Here is a 27,802-nt window from a genome sequence, read left to right as displayed (position 1 = left end):
CATAGAGTTACACGTATTCCCCACCCCGGTCCCCCATCCCACCTCCAATAATTTCTTAACAAGGAGTTTTGGTGTTGAATGTAGAAGGGCCTCTGATACTTTCCCCTTCCCCCTGGCCTCTCAGATTGCATAAAGGTGAAAAATAACAAAACTCATTAATAAAATGGCTCAATGTATGGATGGATGTTTGCTTACACTTGAATAAGATCTTTTCTTTTTATTTGCAGTCTTATTTTCAAACATGTGAAAGTAACAACTTGTGTATGTGTTTATTATGTGGCATTTGTTGTTATTTAAATCTTAAACACTTCAAAATATTAATTGTGTGGCCTTTGTCTTAACCTTCAAAGACTTTGAATAACTGACTTTTAGCCTCCTAATAACAGATAAATTTTATAATAAAAGTAAAACAAGTTAGAAAACTGATTATTACCTTACATGACCATTTACGAAGTCGTCTTAACAGACCCATCATCTTTTGACTTCTAATTCAGTTTACTTATAAGTACTCAGTCTTCTTTTTATTAATGAGCTGATGGGATAGATTACATCTTCTGTCCCTCTTTTACTTTTAAATGGGAGGAACTGAACAAAGAGAAACTTCAATAAGACTAAATTTCATTTTAGGAGAATGGTTTCCAGTCCTTGTTGAGCAGCGACGATCAATTATTTATCTATGAGACAGCTGGAGTGCTAATTGTTAACAGTGACTATCCAGCAGAGCGGAAGCAGGCATTAATGAGGAATCTGTTGACTCCACTCATGGAGAAGTTTAAAATTCTGTTAGAAAAATTGATGCTGGCACAGGACGAAGAAAGGCAGGCATCTCTAGCAGACTGTCTCAACCATGCTGTTGGATTTGCTAGGTGAGTGTGATTGGTGAAGATTGGCATTTAAATTGGTGAAGCGATTTTCTCAATGTGTACAGAATCATTTGCTTAGATTTTTCTAGAATTGGGCATGTGTGTTGTGTTTCCAAAACTGGATTGTCCAGAGAATTGTGTGAACATTTCTTTTCTAAATTCTTTAAATTAGGAGGTTTAGCTGAAGAAGGGAATAGATCTCGTAACATTCTGCATTTCAACTTGACATCTTTCTAAATCACTAACTTCTCTGATTTCTCTGGTTTAAGCTGAGAATGTATTTGAGATTTGCTTAAGTATATATACCAATGACATCAGGGATCTGTTATGGAATCTTAAAGAGAAGGTGCTGAGGCTTCTTCTTAGTTGTTGCATTGGGTCCCAACCACCCAAGATGTTGTTTTTCTCTCTACACATACTTCTTTATTGGTAAACAATAACAGCATGAAAGTTACAGTGATTTTTAATTATAAGCATTTAGAGAAATTGCTCTACAGAAGACTTCCATGCAAAAGCGTATGTTAGAGATAGTGTATAAATAACTCAATTCTAAGATTGTTTTCTAATATAAATTGGTGGTTTACAGTTTGTGTAGTATAGCGTATTCATAGTAAATAGATTTTTTTTTCTCTTTACTGCATATATTCTCAGCAGGATTTTAGCACAATGTTTAGATGGACTCACACTTGAGTGATTGTATCAATTACATTTCATTCATTTAACTTGGGCCCTTTCTGGAATGGTAACTGGAAGCAACCATTAGCTAAAAGTGGACATAACTGTGACATGGAAAGTAAAGAATTGGCTGCTTTGTTTTGTTGGTTTTGTAATTTGTTGTGCATTGTTGTTTATTACTCCATAAAACACCTGAAGAATAAACTTAAAACCAATTACCTGATAATTGTTTATATAGTCGAACCAGCAAAGCTTTCAGCAACAAGCAGACTGTGAAGCAGTGTGGCTGCTCGGAAGTTTACCTGGACTGTTTACAGACGTTCCTGCCAGCTCTCAGCTGTCCCTTACAAAAGGATGTTCTCAGAAGTGGAGTCCGCACTTTCCTTCATCGCATGATTATTTGCCTGGAGGAAGAAGTCCTTCCCTTCATTCCATCCGCTTCAGAACACATGCTCAAAGACTGTGAAGCAAAGGACCTCCAGGAATTCATCCCTCTCATCAACCAGATCACAGCCAAATTTAAGGTACCACACGCCTTCAGAGGGCGGAGAGTGTCCTGACTGTACGGTCTCCTGACCGCAAGATTAGATGTGTTTCTCTTTAGGTGTATTTTAGCATTTGACTTTTTTTTTTTAAAGTACGAGTTATCTGAGGGCATGGATCATTTTTATCATCCCAATGTCTACAACACTCCCTGACACTCAGGGCATGATCGATAGATATTTAATAAGAACAGATCTTTTCTGTTCTATGCAGCAGAAGAAAACTATTAGTTTCGTGTTTTAGAAAAGCAAATGAAACAGCACTGGATACTAAATGTCTAACGAATAAGTTAAAAGCACTGTAATTTGGTATCCAAGTAGTTTAAAAGTAATTCAATGTCAGTTTTATGTACAAGGAAATTTAAGCAAAGCTAATGAAATTAGCTGGCTAATGAAATTGGCTAACACTTAACATAGTGTTTTCTGTGTTCAAAATCTGTTCTGAGTATTTTCTTATACATTCGTTTGATCTTTGTAACAACCCTGGAAGTTAAGTGTTGTTCTTCTGTAGGTGAAGAAACTAAGACACTTGACTGAGAAGTTAAGGAATTTGCTTAAGGCCATGTAAAGCCTTCACAGAGTTCAATCATATAAATTCATTTTTAATTTAGCAGTTAAAGTCACTCAGTCGTGTCCGACTCTTTGCGACCCATGGAATTCTCCAGGCCAGAATACTGGAGTGGGTAGCCTTTCCCTTCTCCAGGGGGTCTTCCCAACCCAGGGAGAGAACCTAGGTCTCGCGAATTGCAGGCAGATTCTTTACCAGCTGAGCTCCCACAAGGGAAGCCCAAGAATACTGGAGTGGGTAGCCTATCCCTTCTCCAGCAGATCTTCCCGACCTGGCAATCGAACTCAGCGTCTCCTGCATTGCAGGTGGATTCTTTACCAACTGAGCTATCAGGGAAGCCCTAATTTAGCAGTAGAATTCATTTTTTGAGAATTTAAATTTGAAAATATTCCTTGACAATATTTGATTGTGGAATATGTTTGATTCCATGTTACTTGAACCTGAATCTTGAATTGTAGGAAATGGTTTGAATTTAATGATTTTTTAGGCTTTCAGTACTGTATATGCTATGTAGATTTTTGTCTTAATATTGATATTTGCTAGCTGAATTATATAAATATGTATTCTAAATATAGAAACTCTGGAAAAAGGCTTTATGCAAAACATGTTTTTCCTAAATTTTATATTAGTAATTTTCTTATTTCTCAGATAGTAATAGTTGTTTCCTCTCTTCAGATACAGGTATCCCCATTTTTACAACAGATGTTCATGCCTCTTCTTCATGCAATTTTTGAAGTTTTGCTCCGACCAGCAGAAGAAAATGACCAATCTGCTGCTTTGGAGAAGCAGATGTTGCGGAGGAGTTACTTTGCCTTCCTGCAAACAGTCACGGGCAGTGGAATGAGTGAAGTCATAGCAAATCAAGGTGGGGATGCATGCAGTGCCTGAGTTGTCTGTTATCTGTCGCAGTTCTGCATCTGTATGAGCAAGAGCTCGTCGAAGTAAAAGCTGAACTTTGCAAGTAGTTGTATGTTGGCCACAAGGATGACAGCTTATTATTATCAGAGTGGCAATCACTTTCACTTCAGCGCCCTTAAAATTAATTTGTATTCAGTTCCTGTTTTCCTAAAGCAATGTTCCTTTTTTCTTTAAGTTGACGAGCAATGTGTGAGCTTCAGATACACAGCCAAGTGATTCAGTTATACACATTTAGACATACCCTTTTTCAGATTATTTTCCATTATAGGTTATTATAAGATAATCTAGTTTCTTATTCTATATGGTAGGTCCTTGTTGGTTATCTGTTTCATGCATAGTATTGTGTATCTGTTAATCTCATCAGTTCAGTTCAGTTGATCAGTTGTGTCCGACTCTCTGCGACCCTATGGACTGCAGCACGGCCAACCTTCCCTGTCCATCACCAACTCCTGGAGCTTGCTCACACTCATGTTCATTGAGTCGGTGATGCCATCCAACCATCTCATCCTCTGTTGTCCCCTTCTCCTCCCGCCTTGAACCTTTCCCAGCATCAGGGTCTTTACAACTAAGTCTGTTCTTCGCATCAGGTGGCTAAAGTATTGGAGTTTCAGCTTTATCATCAGTCCTTCCAATGAATATTCATTACTGATCTCCTTTAGGATGGACTGGTTGAATCTCCTTGCAGTCCAAGGGACTCTCAAGAGTCTTTTCCAACACCACAGTTAAAAAGCATCAATTCTTCAGCACTCAGCTTTCTTTGTAGTCCAACACTCACATCCATACATGACCACTGGAAAAACCGTATCTTTGACTAGACAGACCTTTGTTGGCAAAGTAATGTCTGTGCTTTTTAATATGCTATCTAGGTTGGTCATAGCTATTCTTCCAGGGAGCAAGCATCTTTTAATTTCATGACTGCAGTCATCATCTGCAATGATTTTGGAGCCCAAAAATATAAAGTCGGCCACTGTTTCCATTGTTTCGCCATCTGCTTGCCATGAAATAATGGGACCAGATGCCATGATCTTAGTTTTCTGAATGTTGAGTTTTAAGCTAACTTTCTCACTCGTCTCTTTCACTCTTATCAAGAGGCTTTTTAGTTCTTCTTCACTTTCTGCCATAAGGGTGGTGTCATCTGCATATCTGAGGTTATTGATATTTCTCCTGGCAATCTTGATTCCAGCTTGTGCTTCATCCAGCCCAGCTTTTCTCATGATGTACTCATGCATATAAGTTAAATAAGCAGGGTAACAGTATACATTCTTGACATACTCCTTTCCCAATTTGGAACCAGTCTGTTGTTCCATGTCCAGTTCTAACTTACTTCTTGAAAATGAAAGTGAAGTTGCTCAGTTGTGTCCAACTCTTTGCAACCCCATGGACTGTAGCCTACCAGGCTCCTCCGTCTGTGGGATTTTCCAGTCAAGAGTACTGAAGTTGGTTACCATTTCCTTCTCCAAGGGATCTTCCCGACCCAGGGATTGAACCCAGGTCTCCTACATTGCAAGCAGATGCTTTACCCTCTGAGCCACTGCATACAGATTTCTCAGGAGGCAGGTCAGGTGGTCTGGTATTTCCATCTGTTTCAGAATTTTCCAGAGTTTGTTGTGATCCACACAGTCAAAGGCTTTGGCATAGTCAGTAAAGCAGAAGTAGATGTTTTTCTGACACTCTCTTGCTTTTTTGATGATTGAACAGATGTTGGTAATTTGATCTCTGGTTTCCCTGCCTTTTCTAAATCCAGCTTGAACATCTGGAAGTTCACGGTTCACATACTCTTGAAGCCTGATTTGGAGAATTTTGAACATTACTTTGCTAGCGTGTGAGATGAGTGCAATTGTGTGGTAGTTTGAACATTCTTTGGCATTGCCTTTCTTTGGGATTGGAATGAAAGCTGACCTTTTCCAGTCCTGTGGCCACTGCTGAGTTTTCCAAATTTGCTGGCGTATTGAGTGCAGTACTTTTACAACATCATCTTTTAGGATTTGAAGTAGTTCAACTGGAATTCCATCACCTCCACTAGCTTTGTTCTTAGTGATGCTTCCTAAGGTCTGCTTGACTCCACATTCCAGGATGCCTGGATCTAGTCCAGTAATTACACCATCATGGTTATCTGGGTCATGAAGATCTTTTTTGTATAGTTCTTCTGTGTATTCTTGCTACCTCTTCTCAGTATCTTCTGCTTCTGTTAGGTCCATACCATTTCTGTCCTTTATTGAGCCCATTTTTGCATGAAATGTTCCCTTGGTATCTCTAATTTTCTTGAAGAGATCTCTAGTCTTTAGAGGTTAATCTCATACCTATAATTTATTCCTCCCCACTGCCCCTTTGGTAACCATAAGTTTTTTATGTCTATGAGTCTTGTTTCTTTTTTGTAAATAAGCTCATTTGTGTCATGTTTTAGACTCTATATATAAATGGTATCATATAATACTTGTCTTTCTCTGTCTGACTCACTTCACTTAGTAGGATAATCTCTAGGTTCATCCATGTTGCTGCAGATTGAAATACTCCACTGTCTTTGATGACTGAGCATACCCCTTGTATATGTAACCTGCATCTTCTCTATCCGTTCACCTTGCGGTGGACGTTTAGGTTGCCTCAAGGTTTGGGCTTTTGTAAATTGTGCTGCTGTGAACATGTTGGGCACGTTTCTTTCCAAATTAGGGTTTCCATCTTTTCGGGGTATATGCCCAGGAGTGGGATTGCTGGATTACATGGTGGTTCCACGTATAGGTTTCCAAGAACCTCCATACCATTCGCCATACTGGCTGCACCAATGTACATTGCCACCGTCAGTGTAGAAGAGCTACCTTTTCTCCGTACGCTCTCCAGCCTTTGTTATTTGGAGGCTTTTTGATGATGGCCATTCTGTGAGGCGATAACCTCATTGTAGTTTTGATTTGCATTTCTCTAATAATTAGCAATGATGAGCATCTTTTTAATGTGCTTCTTGGCCATCTGTTTGTCTTTGAAGAAATGTCTATTTAGGTTTTCTGCCCAGTTTTTGATGGGTTGTTTATTTTTTTGTTATTGAGTAGTATGAACTGTTTGCATATTTTGGATTTAAGCCCTCATCAATCTCATAATTTGCAAGTATTTTCTTCCAGTCTTATCATTTCATTTATGATTTACTTTGCTGTGCAAATGCCGATAAGTTTGTTTAGGTTCCATTTATTTTTGCTTTTATTTCTTTTGCTTTGGGAGGCTGACCTAAGAAAATGTTGCTGTGATTTATGTCAGAGAATGTTTACTTACATTCTCTTCTAGTTTGATGGTGTCATATTTAGGTCTTTATGAGTTTACTTTTGTGTACAGCATGAGGGAATGTTCTAATTTGATTGATTAACAAGTGGCTATCTAGCTTTCTCTATGCCACTTACCAGAGAGACTGTCTTTTCCATTATATAATCGTGCCTTTGTAGAAGATTAATTAACTGTAGGTGTTTGTGTGGTTTTTTTTTTTGGCTTCTGTTTTGTTTCATTGATCTGTATGTTTGTTTTTGTGCCATTATGCTGTTTTTACTACAATAACTTGTTATGTTGTTGGAAGTCTGGGAGGGCTGTGCCTCCAGCTTTGTTCTTTTTACTCAGGATTGCTCTGGCAGTTCCGGGTCTTTCATGGCTCCATATAAATTTTAGGATTATTTCTTCTAATTCTTGAAAAAATGCCATGGGTAATTTGATAGGAATTGTATTAAATCCATAGGTGACTTTGGGTAGTATGGCCATTCTAACAATGTTCTTCCAAACCAAGAACATGGGATATCTTTCCATTTCTTTGAATCATCTTTAATTTCTGTTATCAGTTTTTTATAGTTCTCAGCATATGGATCTTTCACCTCCTTGATAGGTTTATTTATTAGTTGTTGTTTTTTTTTTTTTTTTTGACACAATCTCAAGTGTGATTTTTTTTTGCTTTTTCTGATATTTCATTATTAAAGAAATGCAACAGATTTCTATAAGACTTGTATCCTGCTACCTTGCTGAACTCATTTATTCTAATATATTTTTTTGTGGAGTCCTTAGGGTTTTCAATATAGAATATCATGTCATTAGCCTGCAATGACAGTTTTACCTCTTCCCTTCCAGTGTGGATACCACCTTTTATTTCTTTTTTTTGTCTAATTGCTGTGGCTGAGACTTCCAATACTATATTGACTAGAAGTGGTAAGAATGAACATTCTTCTCTTGTTCCAAAATAGAGCAGGAAGGTTTTTGGCTTTTCACCATTTAGTATTAAATTCACTGTGGGTTTGTTATAAATGGCTTTTATTATGTTGAGATATACTCCGTCTGTACTACTCACTTTGGTGAGAGTTTTTATCATGAAGGGATGTTGATTTTACCAGATGCTTTTTCTGAATCTACTGAGATAATTGTGTGGTTTTAGTCTTTTCTTTTGTTGGGGTGTTAATGTCACATTGATTGATTTGCATATATTGTACCATCCTTGTGACACTGAAATAAATCCTACTTGATCATGGAGTGTAATCCTTTTTATGTGTTATTGGCTTCAGTTTGCTCATATTTTGTTGAAGATTTTTGCATCTATATTCATCAAAGATACCAACCTATGATTTTCTTTTTTTGTAGTGTTTTTGTCTGGTTTGGGTATCAGGGTGATGATGGCTTCATAGAATGACGTTGGTGGTGTTCCCTTTTCAGTCTTTTGTAAGAGTTTAAGAAAGATAGGTGTAAGTTCTTTGTCTGTTTGGTAGAATTCCCCGGTGAAGCTGAATGGTCCTGGACTTTTTTTGCAGGGAGTTTTTTTTTTTTTTTAAGACAGATTCTATTTCATCTCTAATGATCAGTCTGTTGAAGTTACCTGTTTCTTCTTGATTCAGATTTGGTTGGCTGTATGTCTCTAGAAATTTTTCCATTTCTTCTAGGTTGTCCATTTTGTTGCCATATAACTGTAGTATTATAATTTTTTTTTTTAATTTGTGCAGTACTGGTTATTTCTTTTTCATTTTTTATTTTGTTTATTTGAGTCCTTTTCCTTCTTGATGAGACTGGCTACAGGTTTGTTGATTTTGTTTATCCCTTCCAAAAAACCATCTCTTGCTTTTATTGCCTTTTTCTATTTTTTTTTTTTTATCTATTTAATCTGTGTCTTCTCTCTGATATTTATTTCCTTCCTTCTGTTGACTTCAGGATTTGTTTGTTCTTTTTCTAATTCTTTTAGGTGGTATGTTACATTGTTTGAGATTTCTCTTGTTTTTTTGAGAAAGGCTTATATCACTATGAACTTGTCTTAAGACTGCTTTTGCTGCATTCTGTAGATTTTTGTATGGTTGTTTTTCATTATCACTTGCTTTGGTATTATTTTTTCTTTTTTCTTCTTTGATTTCCTCACTGACCCATTGGTTTTTTAGTAGCATGCTGTTTCATTTCCACATAGTTTTTTTTTTTTTCATTTTTCTTTCTGTGGTTGATCTCTAGTTTCATGCCATTGTGGTCAGAAAAGATACTTGAAATAATGTCTATCCTTTTACATTTACTGTGGGTTGGTTGTATATTCTAGTATGTATTTTATTCTAGAGAATGTTCTTTGTTTGCCTAAAGCTATATTAGTTGATTCCTTTATAGTATACTACTGTGATGGCTTCTTGCCAGAATTGAATCTTACTGGCCACATTGCTTTTTTTTTTAATTAACACATTAGTGTCTGGGGGGCTTTTGCAGAAATTTAATGCTTGTGGCCTGCAATTAGTTATGTAACTGAATATTGAATTGTCTCTGGTCAGTAAACTATTAAAAATGGACTGCAGGGGTCCACGTAGTTAATTTTGCTATATAGAAATCCAGAGGGCAGGATAATGAGGGAATAGTAATTTTTCAGTGTTTTATGCTTAAAATTTAGGAGCCAGGATAATAAAAATTGAGAGATCTTATCAACCCTGTAAATGCTTTTGTCTTATTACTGTATATGAAATCAGAACTTCAGATTGCCTCTCTAGTTCTTTTTCAGATTGAACTCAGGTTTTTCTCTTCAGGTGCAGAGAATGTAGAACGAGTGCTGGTTACTGTTATTCAAGGAGCAGTTGAATATCCAGATCCCATTGCTCAGAAAACATGTTTTATTATCCTTTCCAAGTTGGTAGAACTCTGGGGTAAGATAATTCTTTTTTAAAAAATCTTGGGGCTTCCCCTGGTGTCACAGTGGTAGAAGAATCCGCCTGCCAATGCAGGAGACACAGGTTTGATCCCTGACCCAGGAAGATCCCACATGCCTTGGAGCAGCTAAGCCCGTACATCACAACTATTGAGCCTGTGCTCAAGAGCCCAGGAGCTGCAACTGCTGAAGCCTGCGTGCCCTAGAGCCCGTGCCTCACTAGAGAAAAGCCCACACAGCAACGAAGACCCAGCACAAATATAATTTTTTTTAAAAAATTGTTCATTCCCCAACCTGTTTCCTAAGACAAGAGAGATGAAATGGGATCCTAGTCCTAACATAGACAGGAGCTGGGAGTTGATTTTCACTGGTGATAAATTAAATGACTTCATTATTATGCAAGATGAAAATTTGAGTTTTCTTAACAGGAGGTAAAGATGGACCGGTGGGATTTGCTGATTTTGTTTATAAGCACATTGTCCCCGCATGTTTCCTAGCACCTTTAAAACAAACCTTTGACCTGGCAGATGCACAAACAGTATTGGTAAGCACCTCGGAATCTCTTTAGACCTTCTTAGATCTCATGTGTTCTAACTCACAATTTCTTCCTTAATGCCAGGCTGACTATATTAGATTTCAGTGCCTTTAAAAAATAATAATAATTTCAAATTAGAATATTAACTTAAATTTTTTTTAAAACGTTGATGATACCTTTTGGACCTTTTGTGAATTCTTACTAAATCTTGGTATTAAAGTTGACTATATAAAATCTAGCTCCTCTAGTTTTAATAACCAGGACTTTTTCTAGGACTGTGAAAGGGTACATGATGCAGACATTCTTTAAACCTTGATTAACTAGTTTCCTGCCACTTCTTTCTTCTAAAACTTGTGCTTAATGTTGTTGGTGTTTTTTTTTTTTATTTTTTAATCATTAAGAGAGTAACTTTCTCTTCATTGTTTGATAGTTTCCCCAAATCTCATCTTTAGAATGCTTAATGTCAAGCAGTTGCCCTTTAGTCATTTCCCTAGGACCAAGTAAAAGCTTGATTTCTTAATTAAAACGCACTACATTAAGACAGCATTTTTGTATTTTTCTGTCTACCCATTTGTTCCTTTTGCCTGTCTGTTAGCATTCCTTTCTCCATCTTTTCTTTGGCAGTAAATGTTAATGAACAGTGGCGAGGGAAAGAAATGTAGGATCAGTATTTAAGAATTGACTATATTAAATTTCTTAAACTTGCTTTTCATAGGCTTTATCTGAGTGTGCGGTGACACTGAAAACAATTCATCTCAAACGGGTAAGCTTTGTACTTCCTGCCCCCTTACTTTCAGCTTGCATGTTTATTTTTTATAGTTTTAATTGAGTATGTCTTGTTCTTGAAAACTGTCTTTATGAAAATTGATTAACTTCACTTTCGACTGTCTTGATGTGAGGGCGGGGTTGAATGAAAGTAATAGTATCCTTTATTGTCTTCCACATTTGGGATAACCAGGAAGTTAAAATGTATATTTGTTTCATTTGGCAAACAATAAGAAACATTTTAACCAGAATTTCACAATCCCAGGTTTCACTACCTGGTAGGTTCTTCACAGATTTGTCCAACTTCTTAGTGTTACAGGTTGGTTAGAGCACTTCACTACTTCAGAAGTTTGTAGTCCCCTTGTTAACCTAACAATTTGTATAAATCATAAGTAATTCTGGGCTGAATCTAGCTGGTGTGTTGTTTGCTTTATATAGTGTTTTTAACTAGTGAATGAATGCCAGCATTTGAAAATCAGGTCCTTTTTTTTTTTTTTTTTTTTTAAACAAAAATTTCTCCCTCCGACTTCTCAAAGCCAGGATGCCAGCAGAGACTAGCAGTTCCACATAGCTGAAGTCATCTAGTGAACAGGAACTTCCCTCAGCCACCCAAAATAAACACGTGAGATTTTGTTCAGAGTCTCCATACATCCTGCTCCCTCGTCTGAACTTGAATTTTTGATTCCAAGAGAGACTTGAAGGGTTTTCAATCCAGCATTTTCTCTACACCTATTATGTGCTAGGGAGGAAGGGCTATGTGTTTTGGGGCTGCAAAGGTCCTGTATAAACATGAATAAAAAGTGCCCCAACATATGTGGAGCTTAGAATCGGGCTTCCCTAGTAGCTCAGCTGGTAAAGAATCCGCCTGCAATGTGGGAGACCTGGGTTCAATCCATTTGTATTAAGTGTAACATGGTGGGACTAAAGATGAATGAGCAGATCTGCCCAGGCAGTATATAAGTCAATACCAAAAGAGGGAGTGTTTTTCTGTTTTTTTATAGACTGTGAAACAAATGTGGGTTCATTTGACTGACCAGGAGGAGCTGACACTCTGGGCAAAAATACTGTGACAGGTGTAGGAAGACAGATGAGGTGTTGTAGTGTAGACTTAGTAGAAAATAATGTTATTCTGTTTAACTAAAGCATGGGGTAGAATAGCTAAAAACCTAATTGAGACTAGGCATGTGTTACATGTGAGAAGTTGGGAAGTCAGTAGGCAGTGACTGTAATTTGGAATAGCTAGGTAGAAAAAATGTACACAGAGCACTTAGAAACATGGGTCAAAAGCAGTTAGAGCTAAATACTGGTTTTGGAGTTCTCAGGTTGTAGTTTGTTAAGATGGAGTAGTAGGAATGAATGAGAGTTTCTAAGACCAGGACACAAAGAACTTTGGCTAAAGCAAGAGTCACAGAAAGCTAGAAGTAGGACCAAAGGTGTGAAAGTTAGGGGAATGGGGGGGAGTTGGGAGGGGGGTTCAGGATGGGGAACACATGTACACCCATGGCGGATTCAAGTCAATGTATGGCAAAACCAATACAATGTTGTAAGGTAAAAAAAAAAAAAAAAAAAAAAGTTAGGGGAATAGAGTCATGAAAGAGAAGACTGGTTAACATTGTTAGATGCTAGAGAGTCAAGGAGAATGAGGAATAACAGTAAGAATGATATTTACATTTCAGAAGTGTTTATCTTGTCCTCAGAGTTGTTATTTGGACACACACAGAAGTGAATCAAGTGGAACATAATATTTGAAAATTATTTACTTCATTTTTCTATTTTCTCATTTATTTACCTGACTGATCTCCTCTTGAAGTCAAAGTTTACATTCCTCATTTAAAAAAACAAAAACAAAACTATACTCCATTTTTAAGTGATAGCAGTGGAGCTATATGCAATGATGAGCAGTGAATGGGCAGTTAGTACAGGGAGAAGAGTAGAAGAAAGAAGTGAGAAGGAAAGTAGAACTGATATGAGAAACTTGCACAAACAGTACAGTATTATCTCCTCTCAGGAACAAGTTTCCTTAGAAGGATCATTAAATTGTGACTGGATTGATTGGGCTAGTGGGTCAGGAGTCAACGTAGATAAGGAAACATAAAGAAAGCCTCTGATTCAGGAGCAGAACAGGAAATCCAGATATTAATGCAGGGAGAAGAACATTGAGGAGAGTTGGATTGCTTTTGTTTTGATAGCATCCTTTCGGTTTCACTAGGTTGGAGTCCTTAACATATCAAAGCATTTAAGTTAGATTCAAGTTTGAAGATGAAATTAGCAGGGATTTTGTTTGTTTGTTTTCTCAGTATTGGATTTATTGTATTTGGTTGAGGCCATTGTCTCAGCAACAGAGTGCTGTAAGAAAGCCGTTTTCAAACTGTGTCCTAAGTTCCTTTGTAGGTGTTGAGAAGGGGTGGGGATTAGGGGTAAGTTTGTGGAACTCTTCTCCCTTCCCTCTACCAAGTTTACCCTTAAAAAGCCAGATAATTATTACGAAAGTTTTTGCATCTAGAAGTACTAGCAGTTGGCAATGAAGGACAGTGGTTTAAGATATCAAATGACCTGCTCTTTATTTAGTATTTCAGTTCAGTTCAGTCGCTCAGTCGTGTCCAGCTCTTTGCGACCCCATGAATCGCAGCACGCCAGGCCTCCTGTCCATCACCAACTCCCAGAGTTTACTCAAACTCATGTCCATTGAGTCAGTGATGCCATCCAGCCATCTCATCCTCTGTCATCCCCTTCTCCTCCTGCCCCAATCGCTTCCAGCATCAGGGTCTTTTCCAATGAGTCAACTCTTTGCATGAGGTGGCCAAAGTATTGGAGTTTCAGCTTCGGAGTCAATCCTTCCAATGAACACTCAGGACTGATCTCCTTCAGGATGGACTGGTTGGATCTCCTTGCAGTCCAAGGGACTCTCAAGAGTCTTCTCCAACACCACACTTCAGAAGCATCTATTTTTCTGCGCTCAGCTTTCTTTACAGTCCAACTCTCACATCCATACATGACCACTGGAAAAACCATAGCCTTGACTAGACGGACCTTTGTTGGCAAAGTAATGTCTCTGCTTTTTAATATGCTATCTAGGTTGGTCATAACTTTCCTTCCAAGGAGTAAGTGTCTTTAAGTTTCCTGGCTGCAGTCACCATCTGCAATGATTTTGAAACCCAAAAAAATAAAGTCTGACACTGTTTCCACTGTTTCTCCATCTATCTGCCATGAAGTGATGGGACCAAATGCCATGATCTTGGTTTTCTGAATGTTGAGCTTTAAGCCAACTTCTTCACTCTTCTCTTTCACTTTCATCAAGAGCCTTTTTAGTTCCTCTTCACTTTCTGCCATAAGGGTGGTATCATCTGCATATCTGATGTTATTGATATTTCTCCCGGCAATCTTGATTCCAGCTTGTGCTTCTTCCAGCCCAGCGTTTCTCATGATGTATTCTGCATATAAGTTAAATAAGCAGGGTGACAATATACAGCCTTGACGTACTCCTTTTCCTATTTAGAACCAGTCTGTTGTTCCATGTCTGGTTCTAACTGTTGCTTCCTGACCTGCATGTAGGTTTCTCAAGAGGCAGGTCAGGTGGTCTGGTATTCCCATCTCTTTCAGGATTTTCCACAGTTTATTGTGATCCACACAGTCAAAGGCTTTGGCATTTAGTATATAGTACAGACTTAATTAACAGCAAACTGGACAAATCACCCTATCTTCCTATGTCTTAGTTTTCTCACCTGGCTACTAAATTCCTGTTTCCTAGTTTATTGAATAGGAAGAAGGAGGTGTGCTTTTATTGCTATTATCTCCTATATAGTATTATTTTCTTTCTTGCTGATATTTTCATTTCTAAAGATGTTAATCACCCTGGCACTACCCACGGGCTTCCCCCAGCATGCCTGTGGTCCACTCTGGTAGACTGAACAGGAGCACCCCTCTTTGCTTTCTTTTTCAGTCCTGTGAGCCAGACTCTGGTTTGTGATCTCCTGCATTTAGAAGAATATTTGTTTAGCTGTTAGCACTGCATAACACTGCGTGTGAATGTGTCCTGAGTGCTGAGTGTTATTATAGCAGCTTTATGCTTGTTAACTCTTCCAGTCCTCACAATAACTCCATTTTTTCAGAAACTGAGGCTCAGGGAGATTAAGTAACCTACCCAAGCTACTAGAAGCTAGCCAGAGCCAGGCTTCAAAGCAGTCTGGCTTTAGAATCTGTGTTCTTAATCACAATACCATATTGTATTTTAAGTATTCATATATTGTTCCAATTTAATTTTCAGGGCCCAGAATGTGTTCAGTATCTTCAACAGGAATACCTGCCTTCCTTGCAGGTAGCTCCAGAGATAATTCAGGTAAGAGCTGTTGTAGCAGATTTTCCTCTTAATCTTAATTAAAGAAGTTGTTGTTTAGTTCCTAAGTCATGTCCGATTCTTTGTGATCCCATGGATTGGAGCCCATAAGGCTCCTCTCCATGGGATTTCTCAAGCAAGAATACTGGAGTGGGTTGCCATTTCCTTCTCCAAGGGATCTTCCCAACCCAGGGATTGAACCTGCATCTCCTGCTTGGCAGGTGGATTCTTCACCACTGAGCCACTGTAATCAATTTACATTTTGACTGGAGAAAGCCAGACCTGGAAGTCCCCTGGTGGTCCAGTGGCTAAGACTTCACCTTCCGGTGCAGGGGGTGCAGGCTCCACCCCTGGTCAGGGAGCTAAGATCCCGCATACCTCTTGGCCAAAAGACCAAAACATAATCATTACTGTAACAAAATCAATAAAGAGGCTTTAAAAGAAAAAAGAAAGCCAGAACTATTACATTCACCTTGACTTAATACACATAGGATAGCCAAAGTCCAAACATCAGAGGGCCTGTGAAATTAAATGGGAAAAAAAACTTGTTTTTTTTTTTTTCAGTTTAACAAATCTAACTTCCTACCATTGTGTAGGTAACAGATCATAGTAGTATTCACATTGCCTGTGATTTTGTCACTTATAGGAATCACAGATATTTTTATATCACATTACATTATTCCAGAGATCTTGAAATAGCCACTAGACCTTGTTATCTAAGTCGGTAAGTCTTATTATTCTGCCACACATCACAAATATATTTCATAAGCATAATTCATTATCATTAGTTTCCTTTGTAACCCCATGTATTTTAAGAGTATTTTTTAAAACATTCTGAGAGTTGTCTAATAGGCTCCCCCAGTCTGCCAGAGGGGACTGTGGCATACAGACGCGTGGTCTGAAAGTTTGTGCCAGGTGGTTAATTTCACACGGGCCAAGCTCACCTGTGCTTAGCTTGTGAATTTGAAATCATATTTTAACGTAAGTGGCACATCATTTTTATGATGACAATCAGTTGTTTTCTGAGCATCTAGTTATCCAGACCTCTTGTGCAGTAGCACATAGTTCTAATGAGCTATCAGAGTCCCTTTTGAAACTCGAGTTAAGATCTCTCGTGTAGATTCTAAGGATTGTTTCTTTATCAATAGTATTTTATAATGCTGTTTGTAAGAGGCACTGGAGAAACTGAATGAAAGATAGACCTCACATAAGAGTACTCACAAAATTCATTTTTAATGCATTTATGATCTCTAGTTTTGTGACATATCTTTAACTTGGATATTAATTTTCTCACTTACCATTTGTTACATAAGTAAATTAATATTTTATAAAAACTATGTTACTAATTACTTATGATCTTAATGCATCAGAAACAGAAGTATACCATTCAATTTTGAATAGCTCAAATAGTTTCCTAGATTCCTAAATGAAGCATATACACATATGGTTCAGCCTTTAAAACAAAAAGGGAAATTTTGTCATATGCTACAACATGAATAACCTTGAGGACACTACGCTAAATGAAATAAGCCAATCACAAAAACAGATACCGCATTATTCCACTTAAATGAAGTATCTAAAGTGGTCAAACTCTTAGAAACAGAAGGTAGAATGTTGGTGGCCAGGGCGTGGGGGCTGGAGAGGAAGGGGGAACGGGGATTTGTTCAGTGGGTGTGGAGTTTTAGTTTTGCAAGATGAAAAATTCTTGAGATCTGGTGCATGACAGTGCATATAGTTAGCAGTGCTGTACTGTGTATGTGGTTAAGATGGTCAGTTTTATGATTTTATTATCACAATTTTAAAAGAATATTGTGGTTCTGAATTTTGATGAATTTAATACAAATGACTCATTCTTTTACCTCTCCTCCCCTCCTGGCCCCTCAGGAGTTTTGTCAAGCGCTTCAGCAGCCTGATGCTAAAGTTTTTAAAAACTACTTAAAGGTAGGTATTTGTAAAACTTACATATCTTCATACAATTAGGTGATATTTCAGAGCCAATACATACTACAGCATACTGTATCATATTGTAGTTTGACCAACAGTTACATAGTTACATATTTGGGAATCTCTTTGCTCTAAAACCTGCTTCTAAGAATCCACAATCAGTAGCTATTACTACACTTCAGCTTTATGTGAAGGCCCTTTCAGCTGAGCTCCTACAGAAGGTTAAAGGGAGTTAGATAAGCACACTGAGTTGTATATGCCTGACCATGGCGATAGGAAAATGTCAGTTCCTTTTACAATTCTGTGATGTAACTAAATAGGAACTAGAGGATTGGGAGAACAAGTAATATTTAAGAACAGCTGCCCATATAGAGTTGAAAGTAAGGAACTAAAAAAAACACAAGTATGAGTTACTTGGTTGTATCTTATCTTGAAACTTTCGAATTTGCAAAATGGACAAAAAGTAGAATCCTCAGATTTGGCCACTAAGTCTCTTTTTACATTCATAAAACCACTGAATTAACCAAACCAGCCTCCAAGTATTTACTTGGTATTCATTTTTACAGTTAAGTGCATGAAACAGCTGTCTTGCCCTCACCCGGCTAGTCCCTCAGTCAGTACTCTGACTGCCTTGTTACGTGACACACGCTCTCCTAACCGCTGCAGACGCTGGTGTGAGTGACTTTCCCTGCCCACAAGGAGCTCATGGGCTGGAATTAAAGTTACAGTGTGACAGCTTGAGGAACTGTTCTTTACTTTTTAATTATCTTCAACAAACTTCAGGGTAAAGCATGTGCTAAATTTCTTAGTGATAAGTAACTTAATGGCTCCCTGGACCTTTTGCCAAAGGCACTCAAGTCAAGGGATGTCACTGTGTGCTATCCTTCAACTTTGGTTCTACCATCTTCCCTTGCCAGTTTTTCCCCTAGTAATAGTTTGTCAGCTTAAGCTGACCAAGGAGTTTGTGAGAAGAGAGTTACTGTTTATCATTGGGAACCCTCCCCTTTCCCAATTCCCCATAAAAGCAAAGTACCTGTGAACTTACTCTGTTAAGTAACTGATCATCACATTGGATTAAAGGACTAAAAATAAATTGTAACTCTCTGTTAGAGGTATCTGTTCCAGCAGGTCTAGGTACATTGTAGGAGGCTTGTGCTCCAAGTATATTCATCCCAACAGCATTTATAAAGTCCTCCTCCCAAGCGCAACTTCTCTATGGCGTTATTCTTCTAGTTGGAAAAAAAATGAAGTTCCTTCTTTTGAGCCTCCTCTGTTCCTGTCTGATTAATCCTTAGATCTTGCTGATTGTCTCCTCCTCGCTGTCTCAGTTGTTTTCTGTCTCCCCTGCTCCCACTCTGGTGTAGGCTTCTGTTCTCTCACTCTGATTTCCCTTCCCTTTTTCTCTCCAAGCTGATCCATTTGAAAACACTGAACAGTTCTCTGAAATTCATTCCTCTTCTTCATGATCTTCATATGCTTTAACTGTTGACTAAACAGTAACATATTCTTTAATTTGGCGTTTAGGTGCTTTTTTTTTCCCAGCTTCTGAGCTCAGATTACCTTTTTGTTTTCTCTTGCAGGAATATCCCTTACTATTCCTGCTGTTCTTCAAATATTCTCCCTTATTAGCACTCTTCTCCTTTAGGAATTCTACCCATTCTTCAAGGGTAATCTTAATCGTGGCCTCTATATAAGGCTATCTTTTGCTTATATAGTGATGATTCTTTTCTCTCCATTTAGTCAATAAATAGTTAATAACTTTTACGTGAATGTCTGATCTACTAGGTGTTAGAGATATAATGACGAATGTGGTCCTTATCCATAATGAGTTTACTGCCTTCTATTTACTTTTTCTGGTGCTTACTTAACAGGAACCCAACTATGGAAGGGAGTAATAATGAGCCAGTGCTTAGCACAGCCTCTAGCCTACACATTCATAGTCTTAGATGTTAAATTGGAAGTATTTTTTTATAATCAAAGAAATAAATAGTTATGGGATAGCCCCTGCTATCTTTAGCTTTGACTTGTTTCTTCCTCAAAGTCTAATTTCCTGGCACTGACTTGGACAGGAGTGCCAGTCAGCAAACTGTTGTCCAGAGCGCGTTTTCCTCTCGCTGCTTGACTCTCATAGCGCTGGAGGTGGCACCATACTTTCACTAGTTTCCCAATTGAGTAATGGCAACATTAGTTATCTCTAGACTTTGCCAAGTTGTCCAGAAGAGAAAGTTTTTGTCTTGTATCATGTGTGGATTTATGGAGTATATGAAATGTTTTAGAAGAGTGGCTAGCACCCAGTAACATGGAGCCCTTCTTCAGGTAAAAGGTGATAATCATCTGGCATCAGTACTAATTGAACTAATACTTTATTTACAGGTGTTCTTCCAGAGAGCAAAGCCCTGAGGACTAGATCTCCCCGTGCCTACTTCATGATCAGGAATTCCAGTTAATAATTTATAGAGAAACAATTTTTTGTGTGCCGTTCACACTGGTCTTTTTAACATTGCTTTGAGCTTATTGCAGTATATGTATTGGGATTTTTTTCTGTAAAATGGGTGTAATTTTCCCTAAATTACAGGTATGTGACAACATAGAGAAGTTGCATGCCGATTAAATCGTTCTATATAAAAAATGCTGTTATAAGATACAGCAGAGTTATCCTAGTACCTTTTTTTTAACTTGAAACTTTTAAGTCCTTTATAAAGACCATAGCAAGAAAGCAGTGTACTTCTTTTTCATTACTGAATATAAAATGTTTGAAAATTTAAATTTTTGTTTTATGTGTGCAGACTCATAAACTGTTTCATTTATGTGTGCAGACTCATAAAAAAGTGGGGGGAATAAAATCAAAATTAACTTTTTTGTAGATAGCTATTACATTTCCTTAAACTGTTTCAATGCCAATGTGTATTCTACAAAACAGAATGGTTTCATAAATTAACTGATTGAAGAGTAGGTGCTGGTGTTATACATTTTTTATAAAAAAAAAAAAGCAAATAAATTTTACGTAGTGAAATATATCAAGTCTTTTGGAGTTATTTTAAATACTTGAGCCTTATTTTTCCATCTCTCCCTGATTTTCCATTTAAGGGACTGCACATACTGTATGAGTGTCTGGGTGATTTAATTATGCTTCTAAAAGAGTATATCCTACTTTGTTCTATTAAACAATTTAGAATCTTTTTTCAAATGCACTACAAAAAGCCTGTGTGCATATGTTGATAGAATTAAAAATCTAATATTTTCCTTCTTAACTGGATTTAGTTAGGGTACAATATACCTGAGTATTTATAATGCTTGTAAGTAGTAGCTGCCGGTTTAGTTCCCCTGCCTTCCCCCATTTTTATTCACAACTATGCAAGAAACCTTCCCTGGTGGCTCAGACAGGAAAGAATCTGCCTGCAGTGCGGGAGACCTGGGTTCAATCCCTGGGTCGGGAAGATCCCCTGGAGAAGGAAATGGCAACCCACTCCAGTGTTCTTGCCTGGAGAATTCCATGGACAGAGGAGCCCGGCGGGCTACAAGGAGTTGGACACAGCTGAGCGACTAACACTTTCACTTTCATGCAGGAAACCAAGAGGATAAGACCAGTGGTACTGTTGGAAAAATAAGAAAGGATGGACAGAATTGAGCAGCAGAATCACTACAGGTGTCATTTCAGTTTAAACTCCAAACTCCCAAGTAGGGTGTTAGGGTGGCTAAGGGTTCTTTTTAACCTTGGCACATGTGGTCCCTAGAGGTTTCATGGTTGGGCTTCAGTGGTTTTCTAAATTCCCTAAAATTGTATCCTGAATTTTATATAAATATTCTCCTGGGGTTAATTTCAGAAATGATTTTAAACATTTTCCTAACATCATAGAATAAAGGTGCTAAACTAAGTTAACAGTTAATTGTAAAAATAGATCAGTGAGATGTATATTATACAGTCAGCCCTCTGTATGTGCAGGTTCCACATCCATAGATTCAACCAACCTTAGATCAAAAATACTTGGAAAAAGCAATTTCCAGAAGGTTTCAGAAAGCAAAACTTGAATTTGCTGTACTTGAGAACTATTTATATAGTGTTTACATTGTATTAGGTATTGTAAGTATTCTAGAAATCATTTAAAGTATGTGAGAGGATGTGCATGGATTATATGCAAATACTATGCTATTTTATATAAGAAATGTGCATCCAAGGATTTTGGTATTGGGGGGGAGGTCCTGGAGCCAATACCCTGTGGATACTAAGGGATGACTACTTCAGTAAAAATGATTTTAAAAATAGATGCGTGCGAGCTATTGTTCCTTTGAGAAGTTCCCCTGTACAGTGGGAGAGATCATTGCATATATTCCAATGATCTTTGAACTGATTGTTCAGAGTATACAGAATTGCATAGCATAATAGTTAAGAGCTTAGACAGGCTCGGGATCCAGATTCAGTAGGTTCAGATAGCAGTTATGCCAGTAATTGGTTTTAGAACCTTTGACGAGTTAGGTAAGTTCTCTCTGCCCCAGTTTACCCATCTGTAAAATGGGGGGGATAATGGTAACTGCATTATAACTAAGAATTCAGTAAGTTAAACATGAAAAAAGCTTACTGCAGCATCTGCTTATTGATAATAACTATTTAGTTACTAGGTGGTGTCTGACTCTTGTGACCCCATGCTATTTTATATACTCTTTTTGTAACCTGCTAGGCTTCTCTGTCCATGGGATATTCCAGGCAAAAATACTGAAGTGGGTGGTCATTTCCTTTTCCAGAGAATCTTCCTGACCTAGGGATCGAACCCAAGTCTCCTGCCTGGCAGGCAGGCTCTTTACCACTGAGCCACCTGGGAAGCCCCCAATAGCCATTGTTACTGTACTGTTTATTCCATATATGTAAAGGTGACACCTCATTCTTCCTTCCTGGCTCTTTAAAACCCTTCGGAAGATTCACAAGTGTTCAGAGCTAAGAGAAATCAAAACAGGGGCATTAAGAGTCTATAATAGAGATTAAAACTTCATGTTATCTAATCCCGTAATATTTCACACCTTCCTTCCTTGAAGTTGTCTAGAGCACTTCACTTAGGGGGTGCCATAGCAATTAGGAGACTGTTTCATCATAAATTGCCTTATCTGTATTGTATAACAGTCTCCAAAAGCAAACACCCCAATATTTGTCTCAAGGGTGAATCTCACCTTAACAAAGCCTCACTGAGGCAAAAAGACGGGGATTTGTATGTCTTAACTAAGGAACTACAAGTTTTATGAGGCCTGGTATAGTTCTGGGCCTAACAGTTTATTTAAATCTTAAACACATTAAATGCTTCACAAACGGCTTGATCTTCCAGAAAAAGTATTTCAGCGTTCCTCACTTAATGCAGTAAACATTTTGAATCAAGGCCTTCAGCTAACCACATTTTCTCCCATTCAGCTTTGAGATGTAGGTTATACTGTTGTAAGGAACTTTGACTCAAGGCTGCCTTCTTGGCATTAGATAGGGGTGAACTAAAATTAGTGGGAATTGTAAGCAGTGAATAGACCGTTAGAATGATTCCATCCTTAAACATTGTTAAATGATTTAATAATGTAAATTCCTTTGTAACAAACATTATAGTGGACTTTTGTTATCTCTGTTTTGTTCCTATGATATATGATAAAAACACGCTTAAGGACTTAAGTGTTAGTTGCTGAGTCGTGTCCGACTCTGCGACTCCATGGACTGTAACCAGACAGGTTCTTCTGTTCATGGGATTTTCCCAGCCAAGAACACTGGAGTGTGGTGCCATTTCCTCCTCCAGGGGGTCTTCCCCACCCCGGGATCGAACCCAGGTGTGCCGCATTTCAGGGAGATTCTTTACCTTCTGAGCTACCGAGGAGGCCCTAAAAAACGGCTTAGGTTAAAAAACAAATTGTCTAAAGTCAGCTCATCTTAGTCGCTCAGTCGTGTCCGACTCTGCAACCCCGTGAACCGCAGCACATGAGCATTTAGGAAAAAGCGCTGGGACTGCAATCCAGGTCAGCTCCATTCGAGAGCCTCTGCTCTTAAACCACTCTGCCAGTTTCCTTCTTTCACTCCGGGCTCCTGTAGTTCTCACCTGGGAAGGCCTCCCGCCTTCCTCCTTCCCTCAGCAGATTTTTTATTTATCCCTCAGCAGCAGAAGTCTCTTTAGCCTCTAGCTGAGAAAGGCTGCAGTGCTGTCAGTGGGCCAGAGGGATCTCTGGGGGATAGCTGGTTGAACTCTCAGAGGCACAAATATTGCAGGGCACGTGATTTTAGCCCCTAGATTCTCCAATATTGTCATTTTCCAAAGCAAGAGTACTGGAGTGGGTTGTCATTTCCTTCTCTAGGGGATCTTCCCCATCCAGGGATCGAACCTGCGTCTCCCTAGTTGCAGGTAGACACTTTACCATCTGAGCCACCAGGGAAGCCCAAAATACCATCTAAAGAGCGGGAATTAAATGAGCTTGTTTACACTCGATAATCGGGCTCCCCTGCAGCCAACGTGGACTTTAAAAGACGGACGACTCTATCCCTGCAGCGATGGCCCCGCACGTGTCAGTATTCTGCACAGCTGTGATTATTATGTGTTTGTAATCATCGGTCCCTATCTGTCTGCCCCACTATCGCTGCACTGGGGGACGCGGCAGAATTTGCCGCGTGGGAATCTGAATTCTGGCGCTCACCGCGCAGGGCTCTCCGGCTTTACCCTCTGAGTAAGCGGGAGGCAGGCGGCGGATGTGGACTGGGTCGGACTCAGACACCCACCCAGCCTCCTGGTTCCCAGTCGCAGAAAGTCGCGGACCCAGCCGCGCGAGCAGCCTCGGCGGCGGAGGCTGAGGCCCAGGCCGGTCCGGCGGCAGTGCGCACGCGCGCACGCGCGCCGGCCGCCGGTCACGTGGCCTCTGTCCGAGCTTGCGAAGCCGGAAGTGGCCTGAGGCGCAGGGAGGCCGCGGGAGCCCGCTGGCGGTGGAGCGGCGGAGGCCGGGCGAGGTAAGCCGGGCAGGCTCGGGCGGAGGGGCTGCGGACGCCTGGGGCACGGGCCGCGGAGCCAGGCACGGCCCGCGAGAAGCAGTCCCGCCCGCGTGGGAAACTGGGGTGCTGAGTCAGGGCGGAGGCGGGGCGAGCGACCCGAGGAGCCTAGCGGGACCCGAGGCCGAGCCCTCCGCGACCCTGGCTGGGCGGATACCGCCTCCCGGGTGCCCGGGGCGTGCGCAGCCGGCCGGAATGGTCGCGCGGGCCGGTCCGCTGCGCCTGGACTCCTCGCCCGTGGCCGGCCCTTTGACCCGGCCCTCTCGGGTCTGGTGTCGCTGGGCACCGAGAAAGAGGATGTACCGTTACCGGGGTTGGGCCCTGGCCGCCCGGGCAGGCGCGCATCGATGCCGCTTTCCCTTGGAGTTAGACTGGCTGCTTTCTCCCGTCTTCCCGAGCGCGAATGCGGTCCTTTGATTTTTCAGATGGCTAAGAAGACATGTCATTAGGGTTTTAATGAAAACAGCAAGGGTTGGCTCACCGGAAGCTGGAAGCCGAAGACGTTTATAATGTACATACATGTAATGCAAATTCCCAAGCGTTTCCTTTGGGAAATGACTTGAGTGTATTTTCCAGTCCGTTTCCCAGGTGTTTTCAATTGGTGTCCTCAAAACAAGTTCTCCCCAGTAATTGTCAGTGCGTAACCGAAACCCGGCTTTTTTCGCTGTGGAACGCTGAATATTTTGTTTAATAAATGATTCACGTAGTGGTAGAGTTTAGAAATCCTGGAACTTTGTCCATATGCGGCGTCACCAGGCCGGTTTTCATCTATGGACAAATGGTAACTTTCATTTTGGACGGTAAAAGGAAGTAGACTTAAGGCAGGATCACCAATCTCGTACTTGTTGAGTGCCTGCTTATATTGTGTCAACATTTCGGAAAGATTTATATAGCAAGCACCTTCTAGGTGTGCTGAGTCATGTTTTAGCAAGCTGTTGTTGTGGGGTAATTGGTAGATAGTTTGAAAAGGCATTTCCCCAATCATTGTGACACTGTAGTTTAATATCAGCATATAGAGAGCACCGTATCTTAGCTGATCAATGTGTTTTATATTACCCATTGGATGTACGTAGGTAGCTAATGACATTATTTGTCAGTTATGGTTAGCTCAAGCAGCAAAGTTACATTAATTAGGGAAGCTTTTCATTCTTGAGAAATACTTGAAGATACTATTGAAAAGGTATTTGAGAATTTTATTATATCGGTAGCTGATAAATGTGTATTCCATATTTTGAAAACAGAATCTTATTTTTACTGCTTATTTCCCATAAATTGCTGTATATAAAATTATTCATCTGAATTAGATGGGGGTAAAATTATATTCGTGTATCTTAATATATCAAAGATTGTTGAAGTTTGGACCCTGCCCATTCTTTGTGTTCTTAACCCTACTTGGAATATTGGCATTCATTAATTCATTCCTGAATATCTACTTCTAACTTACTGTGAAAGGATGTTAAGATTAAATGTGACATTACATCAAGTTTATATTGGCATGGTGGAACAAATGTTTATGCTATTTAGCATACCTCATTTTTACTCCATCATGGAGCACAAATATTCACAGTATCCTTCTAGATACACAGCTTTACAATATTGAAGGACAAAGGTGGGGGTATTGTTTTTTTTTAATAGACTATTTTTTTAGAGCAGTTTTAAGTTCACTGCAAAATTGAGCAAAAGGTACAGAGATTTTTCCATATACTTCTGCCTCTAAACGTACGTAGTCTCCCCTGCTTATTTTTTAAGACTTGTTAATATACACTTCATATGTGTGTATTTATGTATTTAGAGGTTGGAAAAACTATCCTTAAGTTAATTTCAGAATTTGTGACTGAAAGGTCTCCTTTGAATCCTGGTTGTCAGGCTCTGAGTAGATGAAATTTTAAATTAGGAAAGTGTTATGTAGTGGCAACAATTGCTTTTGTTAGTGTTGCCTTGCACCTGAAAGAAACAAAGTTACTTTTTCCTATATTCTGTTGTATTTTACCTTATTTTATTTAAAACACTTTAAAATATGATGCATCAGTGATTAATCTTTCAAAACATTTTAAGGAGGTAAATATCACTTTCATTGACAGAGAAAAAATTAGAAGGAAAATAGATATTTTTTTCAGCCCTGTGAATAAGTGAATTAAACTAAAACATATAAGATGTCATTGGTTAAAGGTTTTTTAGAGCCCACGCAGCATTTTAGTCTTTAATATTGCTAGAAAGTTAGATTTTTATTGGACTGTTTATACACTTCAATTTAGCAGTAAATTATAGGTGCTCTTTCTTGAGACTAAAAGTAGCTAACATTTGCTTCTTAAATGTATTATTCTCTTAAAACAAGCATGCAATTTTTTTTTCTTTTCTCTTAGTATAACAGGAGGATCGCCTGATTACACCGAGATGCAGAGCACTTCTAATCATCTGTGGCTTTTATCTGATATTTTAGGCCAAGGAGCTACTGCAAATGTCTTTCGTGGAAGACATAAGGTTGGTGTGGAGAGTTCTGTGAAAGCTCTGTATGTGCAGTTTTCTGAGATGTACGCTTACACGTGGTGGGTTTGCTTATTTTGTCTAAAGAGAGTATGTGTTTTTGTGGTTATTTAAGGTATTGCTTGTGTCAGAGGCAGTGTTATCTACCTGGTGGTGGCAGAGGTCATGTGCTGGGGAAAGGAGAAAACAGAAGGTTGTATGAAAAAAGGAACTAGGGAAAATTCATGTTGGCCTTTTTTTTGGTTCTTTCCTCCACCTGGTCCTCCTGCGGTAGACAGTGAGCTCACTGACCGTTCAGTGCATCGGTGATTTGGGGTAGGAGGCAGGAGAGGGGGGCGTGGTGAGGAGCAGAATGGGAACTTTGGAGGGAAACCCACGGATGATTCTGCTCTGCTGTAGTAAGGCGTCCTGCCCCTGAAGTAAACCAACATTCTGCAGAGTAGATTGGTGTGAAGTGAAGGTACCAACAAGGAGCCCAGGTTTCAAAGGCTATATCTTGGTATGAGGTAATCAGAACGTGTTAGTGGCAAGGCAGAATAGAATAAAAGGGCTAATCCCAGAGGCAATTCAGGAACCAAAAGGACTCTGTGTCAGCTTCTATACTGGAGAATGAAATGAAAGATAAAGTCATTTAAAAATGAAGAAAGTTAAAATCATTAAAATTTCTGTTCTGGGAAGGAAGCTGGAAAAATAATAAAATAAAAACATCCTTTTATGTTGCAAATAATCAGCCACTGTTTTTCAGCACTAAGAATTCAGCCCAGGAGCTCAAAACACTTTAGTAAGGAGGAGTTTCTATATATTTTTCTGTAGCCCTGAGACCACCAGTCGGTTCTGTCTGTGACAGTGAAATAAATATTCATAGACGGGTGCTATTTCCTCTGTGGATCTTAGGGAGTGAATCCGAAGTGTCATACCGTTTTTAGCTTTTTTTCACCACCAATTTCTAGAATTATCCACAAGTTCCGGTCCTTGGTCAGATTGATAGTGATCAGCCTTGGATATATTCCTGTCCTCGAAATTGTTTTTGTTCTGTGCAGTGTGCCAAGAAGAGAAAATGGGT

At 39.2% G+C, this 27,802-nt stretch overlaps 2 protein-coding genes across 4 annotated transcripts in view; both read left to right on the top strand.

Annotated features, from left to right (window-relative positions):
• The window catches only part of XPOT (exportin for tRNA), a 163,616-nt gene extending 143,338 nt beyond the window's left edge, over positions 1–20,278 (top strand). For all 3 annotated transcript variants that reach the window (XM_065934714.1, XM_065934713.1, XM_065934712.1), the window contains 9 exons: positions 628–866; positions 1,777–2,062; positions 3,324–3,513; positions 9,566–9,682; positions 10,113–10,228; positions 10,935–10,982; positions 15,249–15,320; positions 17,202–17,258; positions 19,635–20,278. In XM_065934714.1, coding sequence (XP_065790786.1) covers positions 628–866; positions 1,777–2,062; positions 3,324–3,513; positions 9,566–9,682; positions 10,113–10,228; positions 10,935–10,982; positions 15,249–15,320; positions 17,202–17,258; positions 19,635–19,661 — 1,152 coding nt within the window. In that variant the 3' untranslated portion in view covers positions 19,662–20,278. The remainder of the gene's footprint in view (positions 1–627; positions 867–1,776; positions 2,063–3,323; positions 3,514–9,565; positions 9,683–10,112; positions 10,229–10,934; positions 10,983–15,248; positions 15,321–17,201; positions 17,259–19,634) is intronic.
• A 3,845-nt stretch (positions 20,279–24,123) lies between these two features.
• Positions 24,124–27,802, top strand: part of TBK1 (TANK binding kinase 1) — a 43,072-nt gene continuing 39,393 nt past the window's right edge. Inside the window, exons 1-2 of the mRNA XM_065934711.1 lie at positions 24,124–24,216; positions 26,619–26,736. Coding sequence (XP_065790783.1) covers positions 26,650–26,736 — 87 coding nt within the window. The 5' untranslated portion in view covers positions 24,124–24,216; positions 26,619–26,649. The remainder of the gene's footprint in view (positions 24,217–26,618; positions 26,737–27,802) is intronic.

This window comes from Muntiacus reevesi, chromosome 4 (assembly GCF_963930625.1).
Source record: "Muntiacus reevesi chromosome 4, mMunRee1.1, whole genome shotgun sequence".
Classification (NCBI taxonomy): Eukaryota; Metazoa; Chordata; class Mammalia; order Artiodactyla; family Cervidae; genus Muntiacus; species Muntiacus reevesi.
Note: the sequence above shows the minus strand (reverse complement) of the source record. Positions and strands in the feature narration are given on the sequence as shown.